The sequence below is a fragment of the Polypterus senegalus genome, chromosome 3 (assembly GCF_016835505.1).
Source record: "Polypterus senegalus isolate Bchr_013 chromosome 3, ASM1683550v1, whole genome shotgun sequence".
In the NCBI taxonomy this organism is placed as follows: Eukaryota; Metazoa; Chordata; class Cladistia; order Polypteriformes; family Polypteridae; genus Polypterus; species Polypterus senegalus.
This window is the reverse complement of record NC_053156.1, coordinates 209,504,790-209,529,965: the sequence shown is the minus strand read 5'-3', so window position 1 is coordinate 209,529,965 and position 25,176 is coordinate 209,504,790. Positions and strand designations below refer to the sequence as shown.

The window sequence follows — 25,176 nt, the reverse complement described above, 5'->3', positions numbered from 1 at the left end:
TAAAAGTCAGTAAAACCAGTCAGACATTGGGATCTCTTTCATTCTCTCTCTGAACTCAGTGTGTCTTTCCCTCTGTCTCCCCTCCTCATCCTTTGGGTCTCCTCACCCAGGCTGAGATGCTGGCAATTGCCCTTACCTGGCAATCACCCCAACCACTTCAGTCACCACTAGGGGTCTTGGAGCCAGGCTTATACTGTCCTGCCACCTGTCCTTGGTCAGCTGGACCCCTAGAGCATTTGATCGCCCCCGCTCCTCCATATAAATCAGTGTGAGTGACCCAAACCTGGAGTGCTACTCCTCTCATGCCCTTGCAGCAAGACATACCACTCCCGATTCTTTCTTTACTTTTTCCTTTGTTGTTTTTTTTTCTCTTCCTTTATGAACTCTAAGCTCTTGCTTTCCGTCCTACTCACGCTCCTTTATAGTCTTTACGTGGAGTCTGCTTGATTATGATCCATGGAGCATCAATCAGGAAATCGGCTGAACTAATTCAAACTAAGTTTGCATGTAATTGCGTATTTAGCCAGTTTCCTCATTAAACACTCACGTGTGCAACCACACTCACAAGGCCTGACCCATCACTAAGGAGAAGATATGCTAACAGAGTTGTCCATTAAGAGGCTTTTTGCAGAAGCTCTTTAAATAGATACACACTATAGTCTAAACACAAACCAAAATGACTAAAAAGGAAGAAAATTAAAAGAAAGAAAACTCCTGACTTGGCATTCACAGTCACAGTGAGGCATTATGCAGGCATAGTGCTGTTTGCATGACACACTTCTGCTGAATGATTCATTGGCTGAGTGTCAGAGAGAGGATGTACAGCATTGTTCATAATGGCATTCCGTTTTGTTTTAAGTGTCTCCTTTTCTACCACCTACAGGGGGTCCAGAGGACGTCGCATAACTGAACCTGCCATTTTAATTAGCTTGTTGCTTTGGTGGGCCTCTCTTGATGTGATGCTATTGGCCAACACACCACAGTGTAGAAAATCACACCAGCCATCAATCACATTGTTGTAGAAAGTGTGGAGGATGTTATAACTCACAATAAAGCAACACAATTTATTAAGAAAAAGAGCCTGCTCTGCCCTTCTTTATATACTTCTTCCGTGTTATAAGACCAGTCCAACCTGTCATTGATGTGGACCTTCAAGTACTTGTAGGACTTCACCACCTTTACATCCATTCCCTGAATTGTGACTGGACATAGAGGTGCTTTCCTGCAGTGAACGTCAATAACCAGTTCTTTGTATTTGCTGATGTTTAGTTGCAGAGAGATATTTCTGCACCAATATGATGAATGGTAGTGAAAAACTTTGATGAGAGCTTATTTGGCTATGTGAGATGCATTTAGTTTTTCATTTCAGGTGAAATAACATAACAGAAATTGAATTACTGTGTTCTGCAAAGGAAAAAAAGTTAGCATGTTATTTCCATGCTGAACAAAATTTGACTGTATAGCCAGCCTTCTTAAGGTATAAATAACACAGAGACTTTGCTTCACTTTCTTCCTTGTGCGGCCGTGGATATACTGTAACATGTTTTACTTTTTTTTCCTTATCAGAAAGATATCACACTTCTAAACCCAAGCAACAGAATTATAAAAGCCATGGTGAAATGCAACACATCATGTTCACACAGAACCCAACCTTTAAAAATATGCTACAAAACATAATATTTTAATAGTTCAAAGGTATCTCAAAGAACACCACTGTTTATTTGTTTAAAATCTTTGCATACCTTTGAATACATTGTTTTTTCTATTTTTAAAGATATTTTAATATTTTTCTTACATTTATACAAAATATGGCTCAACAATAGTTGAGTTATCACAAAACTACTTTCTGTACTACAGTTCTCTCCTTTGCATTCCTTTTGTACACCCATTTGTACTTTTGTTTTTTTTTTTAAACAGTTTAATCAGTATTAATTGGTTACTTGCATTGCATTGCTGAATTTTATCAGTAATTAAATAGCAGTAGCTGTAACTGGCAGTTGAATGAACTGTAAACATCTGTAAAATTGACAGGTTTTAAATTTTAAAAGGAGTTTTGTGACATTTCACTGTCATAGGCTAAAGGGGACATGCAATTAGACATTTTTAGTCTTTATAAAATCATGAACAATTTTTTAAAAATGGCACAAATTAAGAAGAAATTTTTTCCACGCATAACATTTAATAATAGCCCAATTCGGTTGAAACCACCAAATCTGGCAACTATGGCAACAACTGAAGGCTGAAGCAAGGCGAAAAAATTACTAGCTGATTGATTATGTTTTGGAGAGTTTCTCAGTGGGAAAGGTGGACACCTCAGGTAATGTGTTCAATGGAGCAGTTGAAGAAGGTTCCTTTCTAGATGGCAACGAATGGGAGTTCACCAACGTTAAACTTGGTGAGGCAATACCAGTTTTTCTTGTTTTGATTAAACTGTCTGTTTCTGTAGGTTATCCGTAAAAATTTATCAAGCAATGGACTGTGAGCAAGACAAAAGCAAAGATAAAGATTTGGGGAGTTCACCCCGTATATTGTAGCACCAGTAATCAATGGCAAAGAGTAATCATAAGAGACTAAGTCAATACAGACAGATTTGGTAAGTGGAGGGTTTGCTTTTTATAGTTTCTTGGCAGGAAGAGGCAGGATAGGAGGGGAAGTGAGGTCCGAAGATGGGCTTGGTCTTATTCCAGAGATAGGCGTAGCTTTAGCTGGTCTTTCCTTTTTTTTTCATCAACCCCTATCTCTGTTGCTTATCCTCCGCTAAGCCCTTAGACTGCATCCCATGCACACGTGTGTGACAGGACATATGATTTTGCGTTAATGGTTTTGTGGAGTGTATGGGGATTGTTTTCTTCAATGTGTACTTTGTTTTCTTTGTCTTTGCATTTTATTTCAAAGGCTGAAATTTTAATTAGCTTTCTTGTATTTGTTTTGTATATTATCAAGGAATTTACTGTAGAGGGGTGGGAAGGACAAAGTATGGTGAGGGTGTTGGCTTTTTTCGATCCTTTTACCTCACCCATAGCAGGTGGGGAAGTGTAAGATGTCACCCTTCGTAGGTGTCATTTGTTACTTACAACTGGAACACAACCTAACTATGACGTCTTTGTAATGTGGAAGCATTGCTGGTGTATTCTGTAGACTTACTTAATCCACTGACTTGTGAGCACATAGGAAAGCCTTGCAAACTCAGGAACATGGAGAGTTTTTCTCTAATACAGTGACCATACTAGAATTTAAATCTAGGACTTTAAATAACAAATTTCCTAAAATATAATTTATATAGTTTGATGTATATCCTCCTACTGTATAAGTGTATGGCATTTATACCAGTAAATATTAGGTTAGAAACACTGAACACCATTTATTATTAAGAAACCAAACATAATGATGACTGTCTGCACAGGCCAAGGGAAAATGTTATCTTATTTACTACAACAGGATAAATAGTTATCTTCCAGACTCATTCTTCACATCGGTACAATTTAGACTAAATAGATTATATTTCTATTTAGATATTTCATGTAAATTAAAGAACATTTTAGGGAATATTAGATTTGCTAAAGATGTCTGATTGAGTACTTTAGACTAAGGCTACCACATGTTTTTTTGATTATATTTTGTTGTTTGTAACCAACACGTTTAAATTATTTGCATTTGTTCACTCAATAACAGATAAATAGTAGCATTGAAGTAGGCTGAAATATGAATGGTGTGCAAAGAGATAAAAACGCAGTACAAAAAAAAAAAACAAATAAACATTCCATTAGGCTTCATTTGGTAGTTTGCATTCACAGCCATTAGCTTTAGCAACATCTCCACAGATGAAGGGTCTAACAATATATTGTGAGAGTATACCCATCTGACAAGAGTTTATCATGATCAAGGCAGGATAAGGTCACCACAAGCAACAAAGTATCAAGTTACAAGTAAGAGAGCACCTCTGCATGTTAGTGAGTGAAGAAAATGGCCACTAGGGGACAGCAGACCCTGTCATGCATTCCACTTTGAAAGAAAAAAACAGTAGATGTTAAAATCAAGTCAAAATTGTTTAAATGACTCAAAAGTCTTTCATACTTCATTTATTCAAATAAGTAAGGAATTTTACAGTCCAACAAAAACACTCAAAAACATTAAGAATATAACATTTATGAATAAAAATTCAAAATTCAGAAAGTAAATATTTAAAGAAATTAAACTGATTATTTAAAACTACAGTATAAAAAGAAGTCGAAAGTCCACAAATTCAAAATTCTAAATAATGATGAAAAGCAAAAGCTGTAAGGGCCAAGTAATACCACAGCAAGATAGCTTTGGCAGCAGCTGTCTTAAACAGGACTTTCTAGTAATTCTTAATTGCTTGCCTGATCATCCTAATAAGCACTACTGGAGAAAGGGACTTGTGAAAAATGTCACAAATTAAATAAAATTAACAAAACAAAATAGCAAAAAACAAAAAAACAGATAATCCCATATGCAGTTAAATACTTAACCATATGGCAATCATTCAAATGCACAGGGACACCAAGACCTGGGAGTGGTGCTCACCCACACTGATTAACATAAACACAAAACACCAGACGCTTCACAGTCATCTCATGGGCTGAGCCTGCTCATCTACATTTGCAGGTGGGTTTATAAAAAAAAACAATTAAAATTAAACTAAAACCTTCACAAAAAACACAAAAACTGTTAAGCCCCTGCTTTCTGTACAACCTGTGGTGGCACCAATATAAGTAAGATAAGAAACTTCAAAAAGCTATTTTAATATGAGGGACACTCTGAAGAACAATTACTAAATAATAAATCCAATTATCAATATAACTCTAAGTCATCAAATCCACAATCTATATATATATATATATATATAAAAGTCAACGTGTGTATGTATGTATGTATGTATGTTCCAGCATCACTTCTGAACAGCTGGATTGATTTTCATGAAACTTGGTACACATGTTTCTCAATGGTCGACTAAAAATACTGTAGGGTGAAATCAACCCTAACCCACCCCCTTCTGGATAGGGTGAGGGATGATCTTACGGTTTTGTATGCATGGTATCATCCAGTTGTCACTCTGAACGACCACCAGAGGGCATAATGGAGGTGACTGCCTGCATTCTTCATGTTTGAGCACCACCACGCCCCTGTTGCTTTTGAAATTAAATAGAGTTCTACACGTACAATTGTGTGTGTCTGTCTGGCCCGGAAGTGAGACGTAGAGTCAATGAGGACTCCAGCTCCGAGGATATGCAAGTGAGGCCAGCACAACAGCAAAAGGAAACCTCCTAAGAAAGACAGTGGCTTAGCTGCTAATGCACAAACGATGTCAGCAACACGAATCCTCATAGCAGAGAGATGCCCAAAGTAGTCCTGATGATTTCAATACTTTCTAGGATCCCATGCTTTTAACAGCATGGGCTTACACAGTTAGTATATAGCAGGTGACTGCCAGCATTCTATACTGTATGTTTGAGCACCACCGCACTCCTGTTGCTTTTCAAATTAAACAGAGTTGGCCGATTCCGAACGTCAACTGGATGATAATATACAGACCGCAAAACAAGCACATTAGGGAGTCTTTGTTTGTTAATTTATTTTTATTTTTAAAGTTATGTTTTTTTAATTACGTTTTTCTCAAACAATTAAAGAAAAAACACTTTATTTTCCTCCGGGGCAACGCTGGGTATTTCAGCTAGTAGTTTGTATAAAGATTCGCTATAATAATAATTGTTCTGCAGTACAATTTCGTTTGTAAGTCACTTTAAATAAAAGCATCTGCCAAGCAAATAAATGTAAATGTAAATGAAAATGAACAATTTAAAAGTACACTTGATGATTAAATAGAAACCAAAGTCAAATGATGATCTCAATGAGACTATAAAGCAACTTGAAAGGTAAATCAAAAATGTCACTAACATACAAGAAAAATAGATTCCCAAAAGATTCAGGGTATATAAAATACATGAATCCAGTGGTGTCTCTGAATTAAAGGGCAGTGAAGCATGGCTTCAGCAGATGGTGTTCTTGGGCAAAATAAGCTTCCCTTAATAATTTACTATTACAATGATTATAGTAGACTCAACTTTGTGTTGTTATTTTTTTCTTCATTTTTCTATTGTATACACAGTGTAATTTCTTATCCAGAAAAACATTGTTTTGTGTAGTATAGTTGTGAAATTAGCTTGTGCTAAGTTTGGCTAGCTTGAATTTGGTTAGTGGGGCCGGCCCAATTGACCCTGCAGTGCATAGCCTTGATGGTATGTGCAACCTCAGCTCTTCACTTTATTCTTGGCAGGACAGTGAGTGTCATCCCTTGCGTGGGTGTGTGTGTTTGTATGTGTATGTGTGTTTATACTTATGGTTTGAGTCTTTCCCACTGAAGGCTATGGAGTGTAACCCAGAGATAGGATACAAAAATTCCAGTACTATTTTCTACTTTAATCATTGCTGCAATAGGGAAAAGGGAAGATCAGATTAGAATGCTACTGGGGGGGAATTTTTAAATTTTCATGCGGTGTTCCTTAATAGACCCAGTGAAAATTTCAGCTTTTAAAATGACTGTGATACTTGAAAACACAGTCCTTCATTAAAATGGGGTTCACTGTGAGTGCAAAGTGATGTAATCAGAGAGAAAGTGGAGCTGGCACACTGACACCTTCTACTCGTAATACAGATAAGAAACTGAGATAAAGTAACTTGTGATTGCTCAAACATGTTAAACAGATTTACTAATGACTATTATACTTCTGTTTCCTTCTATAGTTCAAGAACATGTAATGTACCCTACTCATCTCTCTCACATATAAATTGAGGCACTAAAGGTTGTGCTGTAAGAGTCACTGAGAATTCCCTTTTTATAAATCAGTGTTAATTTAGCAGACACCATCATTCAGCGCAGCTTACAAAAAATCTGTTAAATGAATTTAAGAGTTTATCATGAAAACTAAATAACAGAACAGAATTTTAAAGTAAATGTAAGATATAGTTAGTTCCATGGCTAGATAAAATCTAGTAGTATTTTAAAAAATGCAGTCAGTGGACGATCACTGTAAAAATAGACAAGATAAACAGAAGAAGAATCGGGGCACCAATGTCCAAGGTTCTTTGTAAAGAAAAAATACAGCAAAAAACAAGATTTTTAAAGTGACATCAGAATTATGTAAGTTTGATCTCTGTAATATAGAGGTCCTGTCTTCATGAGCCCATTGTCTTGTCTGACAGAGATCTGGTAGTCAGGTGACTTTATACAGAGGGGAGGAGCGTTTGTCAGCTCAGGTGCCTCTAGATTGTGCTACTACTTTCTAGTATAAATGGAAATCTGGTTAATGGCAGTGTTACACCTAAGTCCTTCCTAACATAAGATGACCCAAATTCTGACTGACATTATCTAATCAGCCAATCATTTGGCAGCAGCCAATGCATACAAACATGCAGATACAGGTCAGGAGCTTCATTTAATGTCCACATCAAACACCAGAATGGGGAAATAATGTGATCTCAGTGATTTCAGCCTTGGCATGGCTGTTGGTGAAAATGGGCTGGTTTGAATATTTCTGTAACTGCTGATCTCCTGGGAGTTTCACAAACAACAGCTGATAGAGTTTACTCAGAATGATTTAAAAAAACAAAACCAAAAAAAAAAAATCCCGTGAGAGGCAGTTCTGTGGATTGAAATGCTTTGTTGATGAAAGAGGTCAGAAGGGAATGGAAGACTGGTGTGAGTTGACAGAACGTCCATGGTAGCTCAGATAACCAGTCTGTATAACTGTGGTGAACAGAAAAGCATCTTAAAATGCACAACATGTCACACTTACATCATAAGAAGACCATATCGGGTTCCACTCCTGTCAGCCAAGAACAGGAAGGCTACAGACTGCACAGGCACACTAAAACTGAACAGTTTGAAGACTGGAAAAACATAGCCTGATCTGAACATCTTGATTTCTGCCGAGACACACATTAGGTAGGGTAAGAATTTGGTGCCATCAGCATGAATCCAGGCTGAAGGCAGCAGTGATGGTGGTGTCCTGGTATTTCTTTGCCACACTTTGGGTCTGTTAGTACCAATCAATCATTGCTTGAATGCCCTGACCTATTTGAGTATTATCATTGACCACTTACATCTTTTCATGACTACAGATTACCCATCTTCTAACGGCTATATCCAGCATGATAATGCACCATGTAACAAAATAAATGTCATCTCCATCTGGTTTTATTGATGTAACAATGAGTTCAGTGTTCAACTATGGCCTTCCTAGTTACTTGATATGAATTTAATAGAACACCCTTGGGATGCAGTAGAATGGAGATTTTTCAGTATGAATGTGCAACTGACAAGTATGCAGAAATTGTGTGATAAAATCATGGCAACATGTACCAGATTCCTTAAAGGAATGTTTCCAAAATTTTGAAGAATCCATGTCATGAAGAATTGAAGCTGTTTTGAGAGCAAATGAGGGTCCTACCCAGTATTAATATTATGTATACAGTGCATAGAGTGAGTGTATATAGTAAATCTGTGCATATATGTTGCACAGAAAAATCTATGTTTTCTTCAATTTATTTTAAACAATTGAATTTATTTATTGTACTTAATGATTACAAAATTTCATGTTGATTTTAATGCACTGTAACATAGTTTACAATATATTATTACATCTGACCATACATTGATTGACATTTGTAAGCATAAAATTATTAAAGGGGTACTCCATTGTTATTCACCCTCTTTACTTGTAATGATGGTAGAAAAAAATGTTTAATTTCATGCTTTAATTTTAAATGGAAATAACAAAATTCCTGATTTAGTGGGTGTCATTCAGAGCCGATATTAGACAACAACATCAAACAAAATGAAAAATATTTTGAGGAAAACTCAGATTAGATAATCTGCATGTCGGGTATCTAGTTATATTCTCTCAATGTCCAAGACACATGTATTTTGGCAAAAAATATTGTTAAATAAACAGCATCCAGAAAATCCTCTTGTAAACATCTAAGGAGAGCATTCAGATGGGACTGGGTTTTTGAACTGAACAGGAGTCCAATAATTTACTATTATCTGCGTATACATTGGCTATCCTCAATGGCACTACTAACTGATATTCTCATTGGCTCCTCAACTGCACTACTTCCAGGTTTCTCAAATCCAATTTGCACTGGTAAATTGAGCGTCTGCTTGTTGAAACACCTTAGATATACACAAATACCACATATGCTTTTCATCCAGTTATGTTTTCACTTGATTTTTTAACTTCTAATCTCTTATGGTACTTTTTTCTTAGGCCACACTCTAAATAAACTCTTAATAGAAACGACTCCTGACCAAAGAATATGGGAGGAGGCAAGTCTTCAATTCAAAAGCTTGCTCTCATTTGAATGTGTGCTCCCCTGACATTCATGACATGATTTTCTAGAAGTGGTTTATTTAACAATATTTTAGATAAAAAAATACATGCATTTGGATTATTGTGAATATATAACTGGAGGTCTGGGGCCTCATGCAATAACGCCATGAGTAGAATTCACACTAAAACATGGCATATGCATAAATCTGTGCGTACGCCAACTTTGACATTCTTCCGCTACATAAATCCTGGCAAGCGTGAAAAGTGACGGATGTGCATGCGCCTGCCACGACTCCTTAACTCCTCCCAGAATTATGCCTCTTTGAATATGCAAATCAATATAAATAGCCCTTAAGCTATCAGCGTTCTGTGAAAAGACAATGGCAAAAGCATGGGGTGAAATAGAAGAATTTCAGCGAATACCAAGTGGAAGCAAGGAAAAACATACTATTTGTTGGTACTTATAAGTACAAACAGTTCTACCAGGAATACTTGATGGACTGATTGAGTGCGTTTATAGTTCTGGGGATAAAACTGTTTCTGAACTGCGAGGTCCCTACAGGAAAGGCTCTGAAGCATTTGCTGTATGGGAGCGGAGCAGTTCAATAGACTGTGTGAATGGCTGAGGCAGCGTGTGCTTAATGCTGCATACCAATAATCCTCTTTCCAATCAGCTGCTGTAGAGCTGTGATTCCACACTCAGATACAGTGGGATAAATACTTGAGAGTAACAACGCTATGGTATTTGGAATAGTTTGGCCATTCCATGGACTATTATATTGTAACAGGTTAATTACAATCAGATGCCTTAAACTAATAAACAATATACTGTCAATATCAGTGTATTTGATAAAGCCGTGTCAGGGATGTGGATCTAAAAAAGAAAGGGAAACCACACTGGAACAAAAGAACTGCTTTGACGCTAGGTGCCGCCAGCACAAAATTTCATATGCCAGGGATTAAGCTGGTGTGAAAATGTGCATGGCTTTACACCAAGTTTAGTTTTTATACATTGGGATGTGAACGTGGAAATAGGCGTACAAAACATTTTTGTACATATGCACCGTTTAACATTGAGGCCCCTGGTATGTGGATTATACAACACAAGTGTTTTTTTTTTCATGGATGTTTTGAAATTGTTTGCTGCTGTTTAATGTTGGCCGTGCTGAAACCTATTGAATCAGGAATTTTTTTAGTTTTCATTCTTCACGAAAACATGAGATTAGAAAATTTTCCTCTGCCTTCACACACTCCAAGGAAAAAAGATTTTAAAAAGTTGGAGTGTTTTAATTTGCCAACCAATCTTCTGAATTTACTGTATGTGATATTTACTAACACTACAAATTATTTTCATAGAAATTGATAGACAACTACAACAGGATTTCAGTTTAGAATGCAGAAATTAGTTGTAATTTGCAGTTGATTTATTACAGTAATCAGCAGTCACCCTGAAATGCAGGCATATTGTCTTTCTTGTATTACAATGTGATGATTATTGTACATCAGTGAATAAAAAACAAAAAAAAAAACTTTACATTTTTTCCTTGAGCAGGTACCTACCTGTAAGTAAAAAAGAGAATATGAAGAAATATAAATAAAGGATTCAGAATTCTCCTAATTTGTATCCATCCACTGTAAAAGTTCATTTCCCAGAGTTACATTTCTGTTTGTGCTTTAATTTACTGGTGTGTGTTTTATTTGTTAGTGCTGTTGTGTCTCTTTTTGTGTGCTTCCTTGTTTTTACTAACATGTCTCATAGATGGCTTCTGTTCTGTTTCTGTAGAATTGTTCTTGTAGAAAACATCCCTGAAGATCTATATTATTCTGACAATGGCACATTATATCTTCCTCTTAACTTGGGACTGCTCAGCCTGTTGGATTCAGCAGAAAAGACAGTGGAAATTGTATCTTCTCACTGGAATCTAAATGCTACAGATATGAAACAGATTCACCCTTCAGCCTGGCAGGTAGATGTCTAAATAACTTTGACGATCCAGCTGTATTATAGATAATGAATTGATATATAATTTTATGTACAGCATGTATGGCTATTGTGACAGACAGTAAGCGTGGACTTTTACCCTTATCTGGCAGGGAAGCTAATGTAGTGGATGGGCACGGGGAAATTACCCCCCAAGAGTACATGGCTCCCTCAACACTCCCTCACATGCATTCCTGGGCCTGTATGTGCATTCATGTGCAGGCAGGGCATGCTGAAGGCCAACAAGGAGAGTTGCTGGGGAGGGCTGGCCTTACTTTCAGGTGTTTCAGGGTTTGCTTCCTCCTTGACACCGGGTCCAGCATAAAAGGGGTTGCCTCTGCCCACTCAGTAATCAGAATTGGGAGAGGAGTTGGACAAGGCTTGCTTGGAGGAGAAAAGAAAAGGAAAGAAATGGAGAAGAAAATAAGTGTTGGTTATCGTGAGACCTGTAAAAAGGTATTTTGTTTAATAAAAAGGTTATTTGAATCTGGGATTGTAGTAAGTGTTATTATGTCTGAGGTTTCGGTGGGGGTCTGTGATGCCCCCTAGTGGCCACACTTTATATTACAATTTTTTGTCTGGGTACCAAACATTTGTTGGTATAAAAAGAAGGTACATGACACATGGGTAATCAAAAAGAGCATTACATACCATTATTAAACACAAGTGCTAAGTTGTGGTGTTTCAAGTTAATTTCATTTAGTGTCCTGGAGTTCTTAACATAGTTGCATGTTATACATCCAGAAAGATTAGCTTACTTCTCCAAAGTTGTTAGATGTTAACAGTGAATTTCATATTGGAAATGTTTGAAATTGTGATGTGTATTGTAACCGTGTAGATGGCAAAGGGGACTCCTTTGGGCCTGCCCTCTTAGACATAAATAAATGGCAAAAACTGGCACAGTGGAAGAAGGCTGTAACCGTGGCTCTACAAAGCACATGTCCCTAGAAATTACTCTACAGTGTTGCCTTAATTAAAATGTAGGGTGAGGCATAAAGTTTGTTAGGGCTTAATGCAGTTACACAGCATGAATGAACTGGTGGGAAACAGATGACCAACAGGGGAGAAAAGGAAATGTCCTAGGCTTGGCAAAAACAGAAAACCACTTTCGCTGCTTTGGTACCTGGATTTTAGATATTTTTTGTTTTGTCTGTACTTGTTCTGTGATGTTTTTTTAAGTTCACTGTGTGTAATAAAAGTCTGTTGATTTGGATATTTGGTGTTGTAATGCTCATTCTTCCAGAGTCTAGACATTGTGGCATACTCCTTATACAGTACTACTGTACCTCACAAAGTCTTCAAAATTGTATACATTTTGTTAAATTGTAATTAAGTCACTGCAAATGTTTGTATTTTAAAATGTTTCTTAATATTTCATCCATTTGCCACTCACTTCAATATTTTTGGTTTCAAGAATTCATTAAAGGTGAGAGACGTCTGGCTTGATCTGTTTTGATTCACCTTTTGCATTAAAATAACATAGCATTCTCAACTGTGCTTATTCTTGGCTGAATCCAGTCCTGCGTAGGTGCTAACTAAAGCACCTCTGTGCCACCCCTTTACAAAAAGAACAAGTGAAATTTCAATATGAATATGTAGGCTATTTATAATCCAGCAGACAGGCAGCTAGCAGTCTATTTAGCTGAGGATGGGTAGAACCTGCTGTTCGTCAGTACGCATCCCAGCCAATGCTGTCTTATGGAGTTCATCTGCTAGGAGGGCCAGATGACACTCTTAGCAATCCCTCTAAAAGATATCATGTTTCTGTGACGATGTGGATTCTGATTCATGCTCCCACTTCACTTTTGGGAGCCCTTGAATCCAACACCGTTGGTTATGTCACCGGATGAGGTGGACAATGAAGACATCACAACGAAACAAGGGGAAGGTGCAAAGTGCAGAAGTGCTTTTATTAAAAACAACAAAACCAAATCAGTGTCCAAAACAGTACAGTGCCACTAAAAGTCAATAAATAATCCATTAAATATGGGGTGAAACAGTGGAGGTTAAAATCTAAATAGTTCCATTAAAAGCGAGGTTAAAACAATAGCTGGAAGCAATCTTTTAAAAACAAGACACGGTGCCTTCATCTCCTAGCAGTTCCCCTGCTTCTTCAAACCAGGCTATGCACCAGGCGAGTTGCCCTACCTGCAGCTGACCTTCTCCTAATTCTGTTGGTCTGGTAGCTTCCCTATCCCTTGCTTCGTTTGGCTGATCCAGACCGAGACTTGGGTCCCCATCAACCATGGCGCTTATGCTGGGGCTTCAACCTCCTAAGCCCCCGACTCCCACTGCCTTCCTCGTCCTTATGTGGCAAGCCAACCTCCTTCCAATCACTCCTGCTCCTCATAAGTGCTCAGCAGGAGTTACCACTACTTCCTGTCCCGAGTGCCGGTCAGACACTCCACGAAGGGGCTATTCTCCCAGCTGCCTGTCGATAATATTGTGAGCATACACTCGCTACCACATCGGCTTTCAGCTTCCAGCTTTCTTCTTCTTTTCCTAACCTTCGTTCTCTTTCTCGTTTTTTATCTTCAAACTCCAGATCACTGCCATTCTATAACTGGATTAAGCAGGTTCAGGGATGTGTTAATAGATAAAAAAATATATAAAACTTTAAAAATCTCTGTTTACATTTGTACTGAAATCCACCTTATATTCTTGCCTTCACCTTGATTTTTTTAAGATGAACTGTGAAATAAATAAATTGTTTTTAAAAATTCCAAGAAACAATCCTGTAAACATGAAATCAATCAATTCTTTAATTTACTCTAAATAGGGTTTATTATTTTGAACAAATGTATGTTTAAAAGATAAATTATATGCTATAAATTTAATGGACTTCTACAATTGGCCTTGTGCTACCTTGATTTGGGTTTGGTTGTTGAAATGTTTAGCTTACCACCTACGCCAAAGCACATTTTTATTTCAAGTCTAGCTCTTAACAACATACGAAACAAAACAAAATACTAATTTTACATTCTCTGGTAGTCTATAGAATCTCTTGACTACTTTAGATGAGCAACAATTCTAAAATATTTTTTGAAATTTAAAGGAACATTAAGGAGTTTTAAGGTAAATATTTTATAAAGCCATTCAAAGTGAAAGGAATCCACAAAGTAAGCAAAGAGCTTCTTCAGCTTCCATTGTTTAAATTGACGTCACAGGACATCCTGTCACTCTAGATTGGGCCAAAAATGAATGCATTGAGAGCATTACAATAAAACCGAGATTATGAAAAAGCAAATATGGGACTGGAGGAACCTTGCTGCTCAATATTAAAGACTGATAACCAATTTTTAAAGGGCTCCAGTTTTATAACGACATAAGACTATGCCGTGGTCCCAGATACAACCAGAGGGTACTTTACCCTGGGTGACCCTGGCATATTGTAGAACAGCTCTGTCTTTGAAAGTCAAGCTAATGATGGTAATGAACGGTAACCTTCAGGGTGGTTTAAAAGGCTGCTTCCTGTTGGAAGCCATTGAGTCTGGTGCCTGAAACAAGATGTGACAAAGGCTTTTAGTCGTACAAAGAGTGATCAGTTGCTGAAGGACACAAAAGAACATGATAAGTATAGCCATGATGATATTTGTTGGTTTCTAAAGTTCACAAGATACCCACCAGATAAGTTAAGGTCTATTCCTCTTTTATAGTTGTGCCAAAATTAGCCTTTTGGTGTTTTATTTATTTGCTAACTGTAGTTCTTTCTATAACATCTTGACTAACAATTTCTTTTTTAATTTGGGGTGGAGCACATATATGAAGTTTTTTTTTCTTATAAAATTCCTATTTAAAGGTTGAATAATAAATTCACGTGCAGACAGTCAAATAGGAAAAGAAAGATCTGTGTGTGGTGTTTCTAGACCATGCCAATGCCTTTGGGTCAGTTCCGCGTGAGATTCTGTGGGCAGCATTCAATTTATGTCCCAGAGGTCATAACAAAGTTCGTCAAAGCCTACTTCCAGGACCTCCAGTTCTGCATCACAACAGGAGACAGTACCAACTGCCTGGTAGCAGCTTGAGATTGTCATAATGGCGGGTTGCACCATCTCTTCTCTGGCCTTCACATTGGTGATGGAGCTCATTATTCAAGCATCATAGTGTGTGGTTGGAGGGGAACATCTTCCTTCAATTAGGGTGTACATGGATGACATGACAACAATCACAACAATAAAAGCATGCACTAAATGCCTGCTGGATAAACTCCAAGATAACATCAAATGGGCACAAAAGGAAATTAAACCTAGCAAATCCCACAGCATCTCCTTTGTAAAAGGCCGGCTTACCAAGAAGAGGTTCTGCATAAATGATGAGCCAATATCAACAGTCCTGAAGAAGCCCATAAAAAGCCTCAGACATTCGTACACCGCAGACTTCAATGACCTTGGAGAGGTGGAACAACTCAGGCAGGACACAATTAGTGGCCTTAATAAAATAAACAACACTGCTCTTCCGGGAAAATTGAAGCTGTGGTGTTTCCAATTTGGTTTGCTGCCCCATCTCATGTGGTCTTTTACCATTAACAAATTCACACTATCCCATATCAAACGACTTGAGAGAATGGTGAGCGGACAAGTAAGGAAGTGGCTTGGACTACCAAGATGCCTCAGCAGCATAGGTCTGTATGGGAATGGAGCCCTCTCTCTGCCTATATGAAGCATTGTGGAGGAATATAAATGCGTCAAAACAAGACTAGATATGACAAGCAAAGAGTCTCGTGACCCATTAATAAGAAATGCTGCACCAATCCTAGCAACAGGGAGAAAATGGGACGTAGCTTTGACAGTGGCAGAAGCAAAGGCTGCCCTCAGACATTGGGACATTGTGGGGCAAGTCCAGTATGGAAGAGGGGGACTTGGTTTGAGATCAACAACAGCCATATGGCAAATATGAATGCCGGCATCTGGTGGTGGAGGAGGAGCACCGCGAGGAGGAAATAGCCAGATGAGTCAGACACGTCTTCCAAGCCCAGCAGGGGTGCTGGATGAGGTGGGATGACAAAGAGAGATGTAAAATCACATGGAGCAAGCTGTGGAACATGGAAACACAGGCCAAGTTTCCTCGTTAGAGCAATATGATATGCTGCTGTACATCTGTGGCATGGAGATGACCCAGCCTGTCACCAATGTGCAACCCCAACATTCCTCAAACTGGGTTTTAAGAATAGCTTAACACAAGGAAGATACATGGTGTCATAAACAAGCACTGTGGTTGTAGGCCTCGACACTAGAGGACAAATGAGTGTCAACCAGTGCCATGCCCCTAAATGCCCAGCCTACCTTCCCACAACTAACAACCTTCATCAGGGAAAGGGAGAAACAACAGACCAAGCCCACATCTTCTAACTCATGCCCTCTAAGTAAAGTCAAAGATTGCGAAATGAGTGGTAATATAAATTAAAGACTCACCTTGCCATCTGAAATCGCAGCCACCAATCTGTGCCAGGACTTGGTCCTTTGATCTAACTCCTGCCGATGTGTCTTCATCGATGAGCTGACAGTCTCTTGGGAGGATGCCATCAATGAGGCATATAAAAGAAAAAAGCTGCAGTATTCCAATCTTGAAGCCGAGGAAGAGGAGCAAGGCTGGAAGGTGAAGGTATGTCCAGTAGAGGTGGGCAGCAGGGGCTTTGTAGCCAGTTGCACTACAAGGTTGCTGAAGGAAGTGGGCATCTGAGGGCAGGCCCAGAGGTAGGCAATTAAGGAACTTGCAACTGTTGCTGAAAGAACCAGTCACTGGTTGTAGCAGAAGCGAAAGGAGAGAGTATGGGCTGCCAAATGACCACTTAGCAACCCAGGTCTGGTCAGCCTGTGGAGGCCTGCCTCAGCTGAAGGTGTTTTGTGGTAAAAGGCTGGAGTACACACTGATGATATGTCGTATTGGTGGAAACATCATTGAGTGATAATTATCAATGTCATCCTGACAAAGAAGACATCTCCAACCCCATTCAAGGCAAGTGCTGTGCTGAATCGTCAGGGATTGTAATATCTAGTCCTTTTAAACAAACAAACATTGCTATAATATGAGTAAAGAAATTGCAAAGAATCACAGAAGTCTGTTTAACTAGAGTTTGGTAGAAATTAGTACTTTTCTTTTGGCACATTAAATAAATATTACATTTTTGTTTTAGAATGAATTATGTAAATGCCATGTTGAACTTTTTAAATTTTTTGATGAATCACTACATTTTTACAGTATATCTATTGGATTTATTACAGGCCATGCACTGAAAGTGTTTGTCCTTAATTGATAATGTGCTATTTTGTCTCTTTTTTATTCTATCGCCATCTGTTCACTTTAACTCCATCAAAATGAAAAAACACTTGAGAGCTGATATTTGGCAGAAAACTACAAAATAAATTATCTGAAAATGTCTATTGAATTATCCAGTTTTTAAAAAATATTTTGCAATCCTTATTGAGTATTATATTTTGTAGCTACTTTTAGAATCAGATGGAAAATTGCCATATACAGTCAGGCCCATAAGTATTTGGACAGTGACACAATATAAATAATTTTGGCTCTGTATGCCACTACAGTGGATTTGAAATTAACCAATCATTATGTGATTGAAGTGTAGACTTTAATTTAAGGGGCCTACTGAAAGTATTATATGAACTGTTAATAATGATGGCGATTTGTCTGGCATAGCCTAACTCTTTCCATCTTCAGGGACATTTGGCTGACAAGCTGTTCCATAGCAAGGTGGGATCAGTTCCCTCATTAATTCATTAACTATTAAGCTGGTAAAATGTGTGGAATTGATTCCAAGTGTGGGATTTGCATTTGAAATCTGTCACTGTGAACTCTCAATATGAGGTGCAAAGAGCTGTCCATGCAAGTAAAAACAGTACATCATTAGGCTGAGAAAACAAAACAACAAACCATTCAGAGAGATAGCAGAAATACAAGGAATGGTCAAATCAACCATTTGGTACATTCTTAAAAAGAAGAAACACACTGGTGAACACACCAGAAGGTTTGGAAAACCACAACAGACAACTGTGCTGGATGATTGCAGTATTCTGTCCTTGGTCAAGAAGAACCCCTTAACATTTAGCCAAACCAGGGACACTCTCTGGGAGGTAGACCTATCATAGCCAAAGTTTACAATCAAGAAAAGACCCCACAAAAGTAAAGGTAGAGGATTTAACATAAGGTTTCAAACCAATGGCAAACCTCAAGCATAGGAAGGACAGTTTAGACTTTGCCAGAAAACATTTTTTAAAAAGCATATCAAGTTCTGGAACAATTTTCTTTGGTCAAAGGAAACTAAAATCAATATATACCAGAATGTTGGAAAGAGAAGAGTATGGAGAAGAGAAGAAATGACTCATGATCCGATGCATTCCACATCATCTGTGAAACATTATGGTGGCAGTTTTATGGCATGATCATGCATGGCTGTGAATGGAAGTCAGTCACTGGAGTTTATTGATGATATGACTGCTGGCAGAAGTAGCAGGATTAATTCTGAAGTGTATAGGGCTATAAAATCTGCTCAGATTCCGCCAAATGCTAACAAACCTGATAGGGCAATGCTTCACAGTACAGATGGAGAATGACCCAAAAGATATCGTGAAAGCAAACCAGGTGCTTATCAATGCAATGTAATGGAATAACCTTCAAAGGCCAAATCAGTCAACTGACCTCAACCCAATTGGACATTCATTTCACTTACTGAAGACAAAACTGATGACAGAAACTCCAACGAACAAGCAGCAACTGAAGACAGCTGCAGTAAAGGCCTGGCAAAGTATCACTAGGGTGGAACCCAACACTTAAAGATGGCTATGGGTTACAGACGTCAGGGAATTATTGAGTGTAAATGATTTTCAACCAAACATGTTTGGATGGACATGTTCATTATGTTTCTGGTTCCATTAGTTTGTCCAAATACTTTTGAGCCTGTTTTTTCTAAACAGCTCATACAATATTTTTGTTAAACCCCATGAATTAAAGCTGAAAGTCTATACTTCAATCATATAATGACTACTTAATTTTAAATCCATTTTGCTGGCGTACAGAGCCAAAATTATGTAAACTGTGTCACTGTCCAGATACTTATGGACCTGAGCGTACATGGGATAGGTAGTAATATTTGAAGAAAAGACCAAGAAACAGAATGAATTTTAGTGGCAAAATTAGAGGATTGTTGATAAACAGAATTGAGTAAATGTCAGAAAGACCAATAGTAGCAACTAAAATAAAGCAAAAGATAGCAACACTAAACCTAAGAAATGTAGCAATTTTAACAAATAAATGTACCTTACCTAATTAAATGCTAATTAACTAGTTAATTATTTAGTTAATCTAAAAGCTTGGGCACCCACTAATATATACCCCCATCTTAAATAGGTTTTCCATTATTGTCATAAACAACATAGCCATGGCCACAAAAATATATCCCAAATGTCAAAGCTGTTAAGGAAGAAAAATACAAACTGACATCAAAATAACTTCACAAAAGTATCATTATCATTGAAAACAATAAAGAAAAAAGATTATTAAAGAAATTGATAGTGGGAAAAAAAATTAAATAAGGCTGATCTTAATTTGCAAAAGTCCTGGGTTGTGACAATTCTGCAGATTCAAACAAGCACATTAAATTCCCAAATGTTTCTTTTTCACTGAATTTCAATTAATTTTCATCTTTATCTTACTTATGAAAGAATCAAACTAGTGAGAAGTAGTATTGCACACCATGAACTTTGTCACCATTTTCACCCATTTTGTGTTTTTTTGTGTGCAAGTTTTGCTGAATGTAGCACGTGCAGTGTGTTCAGTCACAGTTAAGGTGCTCAGTTGACAGCTAACTTTTAAGCTGCTTGTTAATCCCCAAATTAGAGTCATAAGTACTGTACATGACCCAAAAGTTCCATCTCAGGGAGTGTGGTTGTTATGTCATTCAGTGTTCAGTCAACAAAAGACAGCATGTGTCACTGAATGCAACTAGAAACATGAGCCACAATGTAATAACGTCTTATACACATAAGCTGCAAGACAGGCAGTGGTCTGAGGAGAGGTAGGTCCTGCCGTTTGTAATTCCCTGAAACCTACAGTAAGTATGCATCCCCGACATGCTATCTAAGGGAGTACAGCAGCTGGCACTATACAGATTCAGGAAAATCAGATGGGTCATGGCTGTAGTCATGCACTAGCATATGACGGTAATCACTGTTAAGGACACTTATAGAATAGTTACAGTGTTATAGTTACAGTTATAGATACAGTGAAGTGGCCTCTTGTAAGTACAATACAATATAATACAATTTATTTTTGTATAGCCCAAAATCACACAAGGAGTGCCGCAATGGGCTTTAACAGACCCTGCCTCTTAACAGACCCCCCAACCCTCCAGCCTTGACTCTCAAAGAAGACAAGGAAAAACTCCCAAAAAAAACCCAGTAGGGAAAAAATGGAAGACACCTTGGGAAAGGCAGTTCAAAGAGAGACCCCTTTCCAGGTAGGTTGGGTGTGCAGTGGGTGTCAAAAAGAAGGAAGTCAATACGATACAATACAATACAATACATAGAACAAATCCTTAATACAGTATACAAATACAAATTTTAGAAGTATGCAGCAGAATTTAACAGTAGATGGTATCAGATAATATGATTTGGATTTGTTTAGAGTCCTGGAGACCTCATCCATCATGCTGCCTCACCCATTTTGCCATTCCATGGCTGAAATATTGCTGGGCCAGCCAATCCGATGAAAGGATCCCTCTTTCCCACGATTCATGCAATCCTCCATCAGAGATGACTTTACCTTAGGCAGGCAAAACAACTTGTCAGGTTGGCCGTGGCAACAAGTGCCACATTTGAGTACCGAAAAGAGAAACAGAATACGTCATAATATCAGTCATACTTTATTTCTCATGTGTGATGACAGACAGAGAGGGTCTAGTCTAGTGCTTCCACACTGTTAGTGTCAGTGATCAGTAAGTGAGGTGAGGTAGCATCAGACATGTGTTGACCAACCTCAGTTTTAGAGCCAGTTGTTTGCTTAGGGTGCTTTTCTGGTGCACACCTCCATGACACAGAGGTTGTTTTATCATGTTCAGAAGCGCTTACAGTAACATGAAAGTTGCCAACTAACCTCTTAAGTTCTTTTCTTAATGGGTAGGTAGGAAGAAATGTCAAAGTCAACTATACAGCTGTTACCTGTAACCTTTTACCTGTCTCACTGTTCATATTGTACCCCACACATAAAACCTTAGGGAACTCTGATTGCGGGTGCTGCTCGCCGACTGGGACTGTCTTTGATTTCCACTCTATTATTTCAAGCCAGTTTATCGCCATTAAAGAACTTCATAAAACATCCTTCCTGCCATTAAAGGACTGCAGGTAGACAAGAAGCACTACTAATTAATAATTGGACTGAGACATTGTGTTTAAGCTTTTACTTAACAATTATGTTGATTTGCATAATAAGCAATAGCAACAAATATAAGTAATACAAACCATTATACCACTTGGGCAAAGTCTCCATGTCAGCAAGATGCATGTCTCAAACGAAGGTTAAACTGACAGTTGGTGATATGTTTTTGTGCCATCACTATGCCTTTTCCAACTCAATGAGGTAGTTTATCATTTTGAAACACTGGGATGTTTAAGAATAAATTCACATACTACACATACTCGCGGTTCATTTTAGTTTAAATCATTTGAGTTTATATTCTGTTTTCTGGTTTAAAGTACAGTAATATTGCTTCATTGTTATTTTATTAATATGTTTTAAACATTTATTCTGTAAAATAAGTAAAGAAGCTTTATACATTATTGATGATACAATGTTTCGATTAACCTTTTGTGCATGCTCTGATTTACATACAAAACCCTGTTAAGAGCTTGATAGGGATGGAACTTGTTTGTAATGCAGAGGCCACTGGTATTCTCAAAGCAAATTCACAACAGTCCTAACCCTAGACCCTAACTCTAACCCTAATTTAATTCAGACATGTATTCTTATGTTAACAATATGAGAAATTCAATGAGAAGTCATTATTTGTTGCCATTGTGTGTGGACAGTTTAGCTCGATTGTTTTGGGATTTCTTTCTAAAAAGAGAAGTGATCACCACTGTAGCAATACATGGGAGTGAAACAGAGCTATGTTACTAGAATTTGTTAGCTAAAACACTGTGTTGTGCTTATAAAGATCAGGTGATAGGCAAGAAACTAGCTAAATTAGCAACCAGGAGTACATAGTCTTGTACCAAACCCAATAAAAACACTCAAAACTTACTGTCAAAAAGGAGCACATATTTCTTGACCTAGAAACACCTTACATTACAAAATGCTTTTAGAGAGAATCCAAAACTTTGGATACTGACACAGATGTGACGAAGATTTACATAGCATAGTACTGATGATGTCGTGTTATGTGACTTTTTATTGCATGTCTCTACCAGCAGCTCAATATTGACCTAATAAACGTAACAAGGAAAATGATTCTTAAAATAAAAAAGCAAATAATAGCAAATACTTTAATTTATTAAAGTTCCAAACCTCAAATAGAAATTTAGACATAAGGAATATATTAAGGAAAAAATGAACAATGGTTCATATCCCGTAGCACATTGAAAGACTGAAACAGCATTCAGTCCTCCTGTAACCTGAACAAAAAAAAAAAAAAACACCTTCCACCTTTTTACTCTTTTATGTTCATTACGGTAACACTTTAGTTTAGGTAATGCAAAAATGCATCTGTTACTCATTTACTATTACGTAACAAGGCCATAAGCACTTCTTTGAGTCTTCATAACAGCTACAGTTACAAATAATCAATAAAGTGTGTATTCATCTGTGCAATGTGACTTACTGACAGAACTCAACTTTAGCGTGGTGTGAGGTGGTTTAACTGAGGCAAATTTCTATTGATATTACATATTTCGTATAAGACCTATGAATCCTTCATAAAATGTCAATTTACCATCATGTGAATATGCCACACTGCACAGAGATGCATAACCTATCTACTGAAGTTTAAAAAGTGTTATGAAGACCCAAAGAAGGCTTTGTTAAGATCTTGTTACATTAAAGGATTAAGTAAAAGATGCATTTTTGCAGTACCTAAACTAAAGTCTTATCCTTATTATTTTTGCTCATGCTCTGTTCTCAGACTACTTCTTTGTACTTTGTACCCCTTCCACTCTTGCACCCACATTCTACATTATATCTCTGTTTTTGTTTACTTATTTTCCCTTATTTGCCCATTTCCTCATTTTCTGTGAAAGTCTTTGTCCAAGTATTTTAGTTTCCATCCTGCGCCCTGAATGTGTGTAGTTTATATTATCTGTTGATTTTAATTTGTCCAAGCACGAGCAAGTTTGTGTTTCTGTTAACTGCCAAAAACACCTTGCCAATAAGTTTATTTATTTAACGATTTCCAAAAATGAAAATTTAATAGTTTGAAAATCAAAGTTTTAAATATAAAATTAAAAGATATAAAAAAATATCATTAAATTATTTTGGAAACTAAGTAAAGAACAACAATTGCAAAATTCACAAACCAAATCATCCAGAGGCAAAAGACAAAAACCAGAAAAAAAATCAAAGTGATCAAAAGAGTGCTTTACATTCTTTTATTTGGCTTTTATTGATTTTATTGAAATCAAATAACATTCCATACAAATAAGTCAAGTTTTATAAAAATAGGTTTGAAACAAATCAACCCCCACCCATAAGAAAGAGAGCTAGGCCAGCAGAGTAAAACTTTAAGCTAGTAAAAATACCTCTGCTAGGATGTATTTCTCTAAAAAAAAATATTGTTTGGATATAAATTCTGTTCAGTTCTCGTCTGCTAATAAAAGTGAGTTAAGATACCATCTGCGAGATGAGTATTTGGGGCATAGTGATTTTAGCTCCATGATCAGAGGAGTGTGGTCAGAGACAACAATACCGCCAAACTTACAAGATTTCTTTGTAAGCAAGAAATTTTTATCTACAAATAAATAATCATTTCTTGAGTAGCAATGATACACTGGTGAGTAGAAGGAATATGCTCTTGAGTTTGGGTTTAGAAATCTCCAGGAGTCTGATGTTGTGGTCAGTTACAAACTGTGTAATTGACTTTGCAGTGTTAGATGTCATCACCTCTGTGGCAGGAGACCTATCTAGGTCTGAATTTAAAACACAAATAAAGTCCCCAGCCATTATAATTTTATGAGTGTTCACATTGGGAATGGATGCAAATACATTTTGGATGAAGTTCCTATCATCGACATTGGGTGCATAAATATTTATCAAAATCACTTTACCGTTAAATAAATTACTCATGACAATCACATATCTCCCTTCAGGATCAGATATTACATCTGTGCTTTACCTTCTAAATGTACTGAATGACAAAAGGGTAGTGAGTTTAAAAATAAATAGTGGGGAACAGGAGAAAGAATGGAGTCAAGGGAGAAGCAAAGGTCAAAAAAAACACCAGAGGCAAATCGTAAACCAACAATCGGTGTCATATAAAAACAGAACTTTGCTTCAAATAACCAGTAATCAAGAGTATATATAAGTAAGCTGCTAGTTTTGTTTCAGCCTCAGATACTTGGAAATATTTTGAGGTAACTCTTATACTGGCTAACCGATGACATCACAAACAGTGCAGCCTCGATGCATCATGGAAAAACCATAAAATGGCTGTGTACGTAGTTAATACAAATGGTGGCAGGAAAGATGGTAAAAAAATCAACTTTTAATGGAAGCTCTAATTAAAATTCTTCTTGTAGAAATAGATTCCTTGGATGTTAAAAGCCCCAAAATGACACCAAGCAAGTCCTGGAAAACTTCACAAAAGTAAACAAATCATAATGAAAGGAAGCCAAAGAGACGTCTGTT

At 37.3% G+C, this 25,176-nt stretch overlaps 1 protein-coding gene across 2 annotated transcripts in view; it reads left to right on the top strand.

The window, feature by feature from the left end:
• pld5 (phospholipase D family member 5) overlaps nt 1-25,176 on the top strand; it is a 417,386-nt gene that overhangs the window by 198,313 nt on the left and 193,897 nt on the right. For both annotated transcript variants that reach the window (XM_039748399.1, XM_039748398.1), the window contains exon 3: nt 11,134-11,317. In XM_039748399.1, the coding sequence (XP_039604333.1) occupies nt 11,134-11,317 (184 nt within the window). The remainder of the gene's footprint in view (nt 1-11,133; nt 11,318-25,176) is intronic.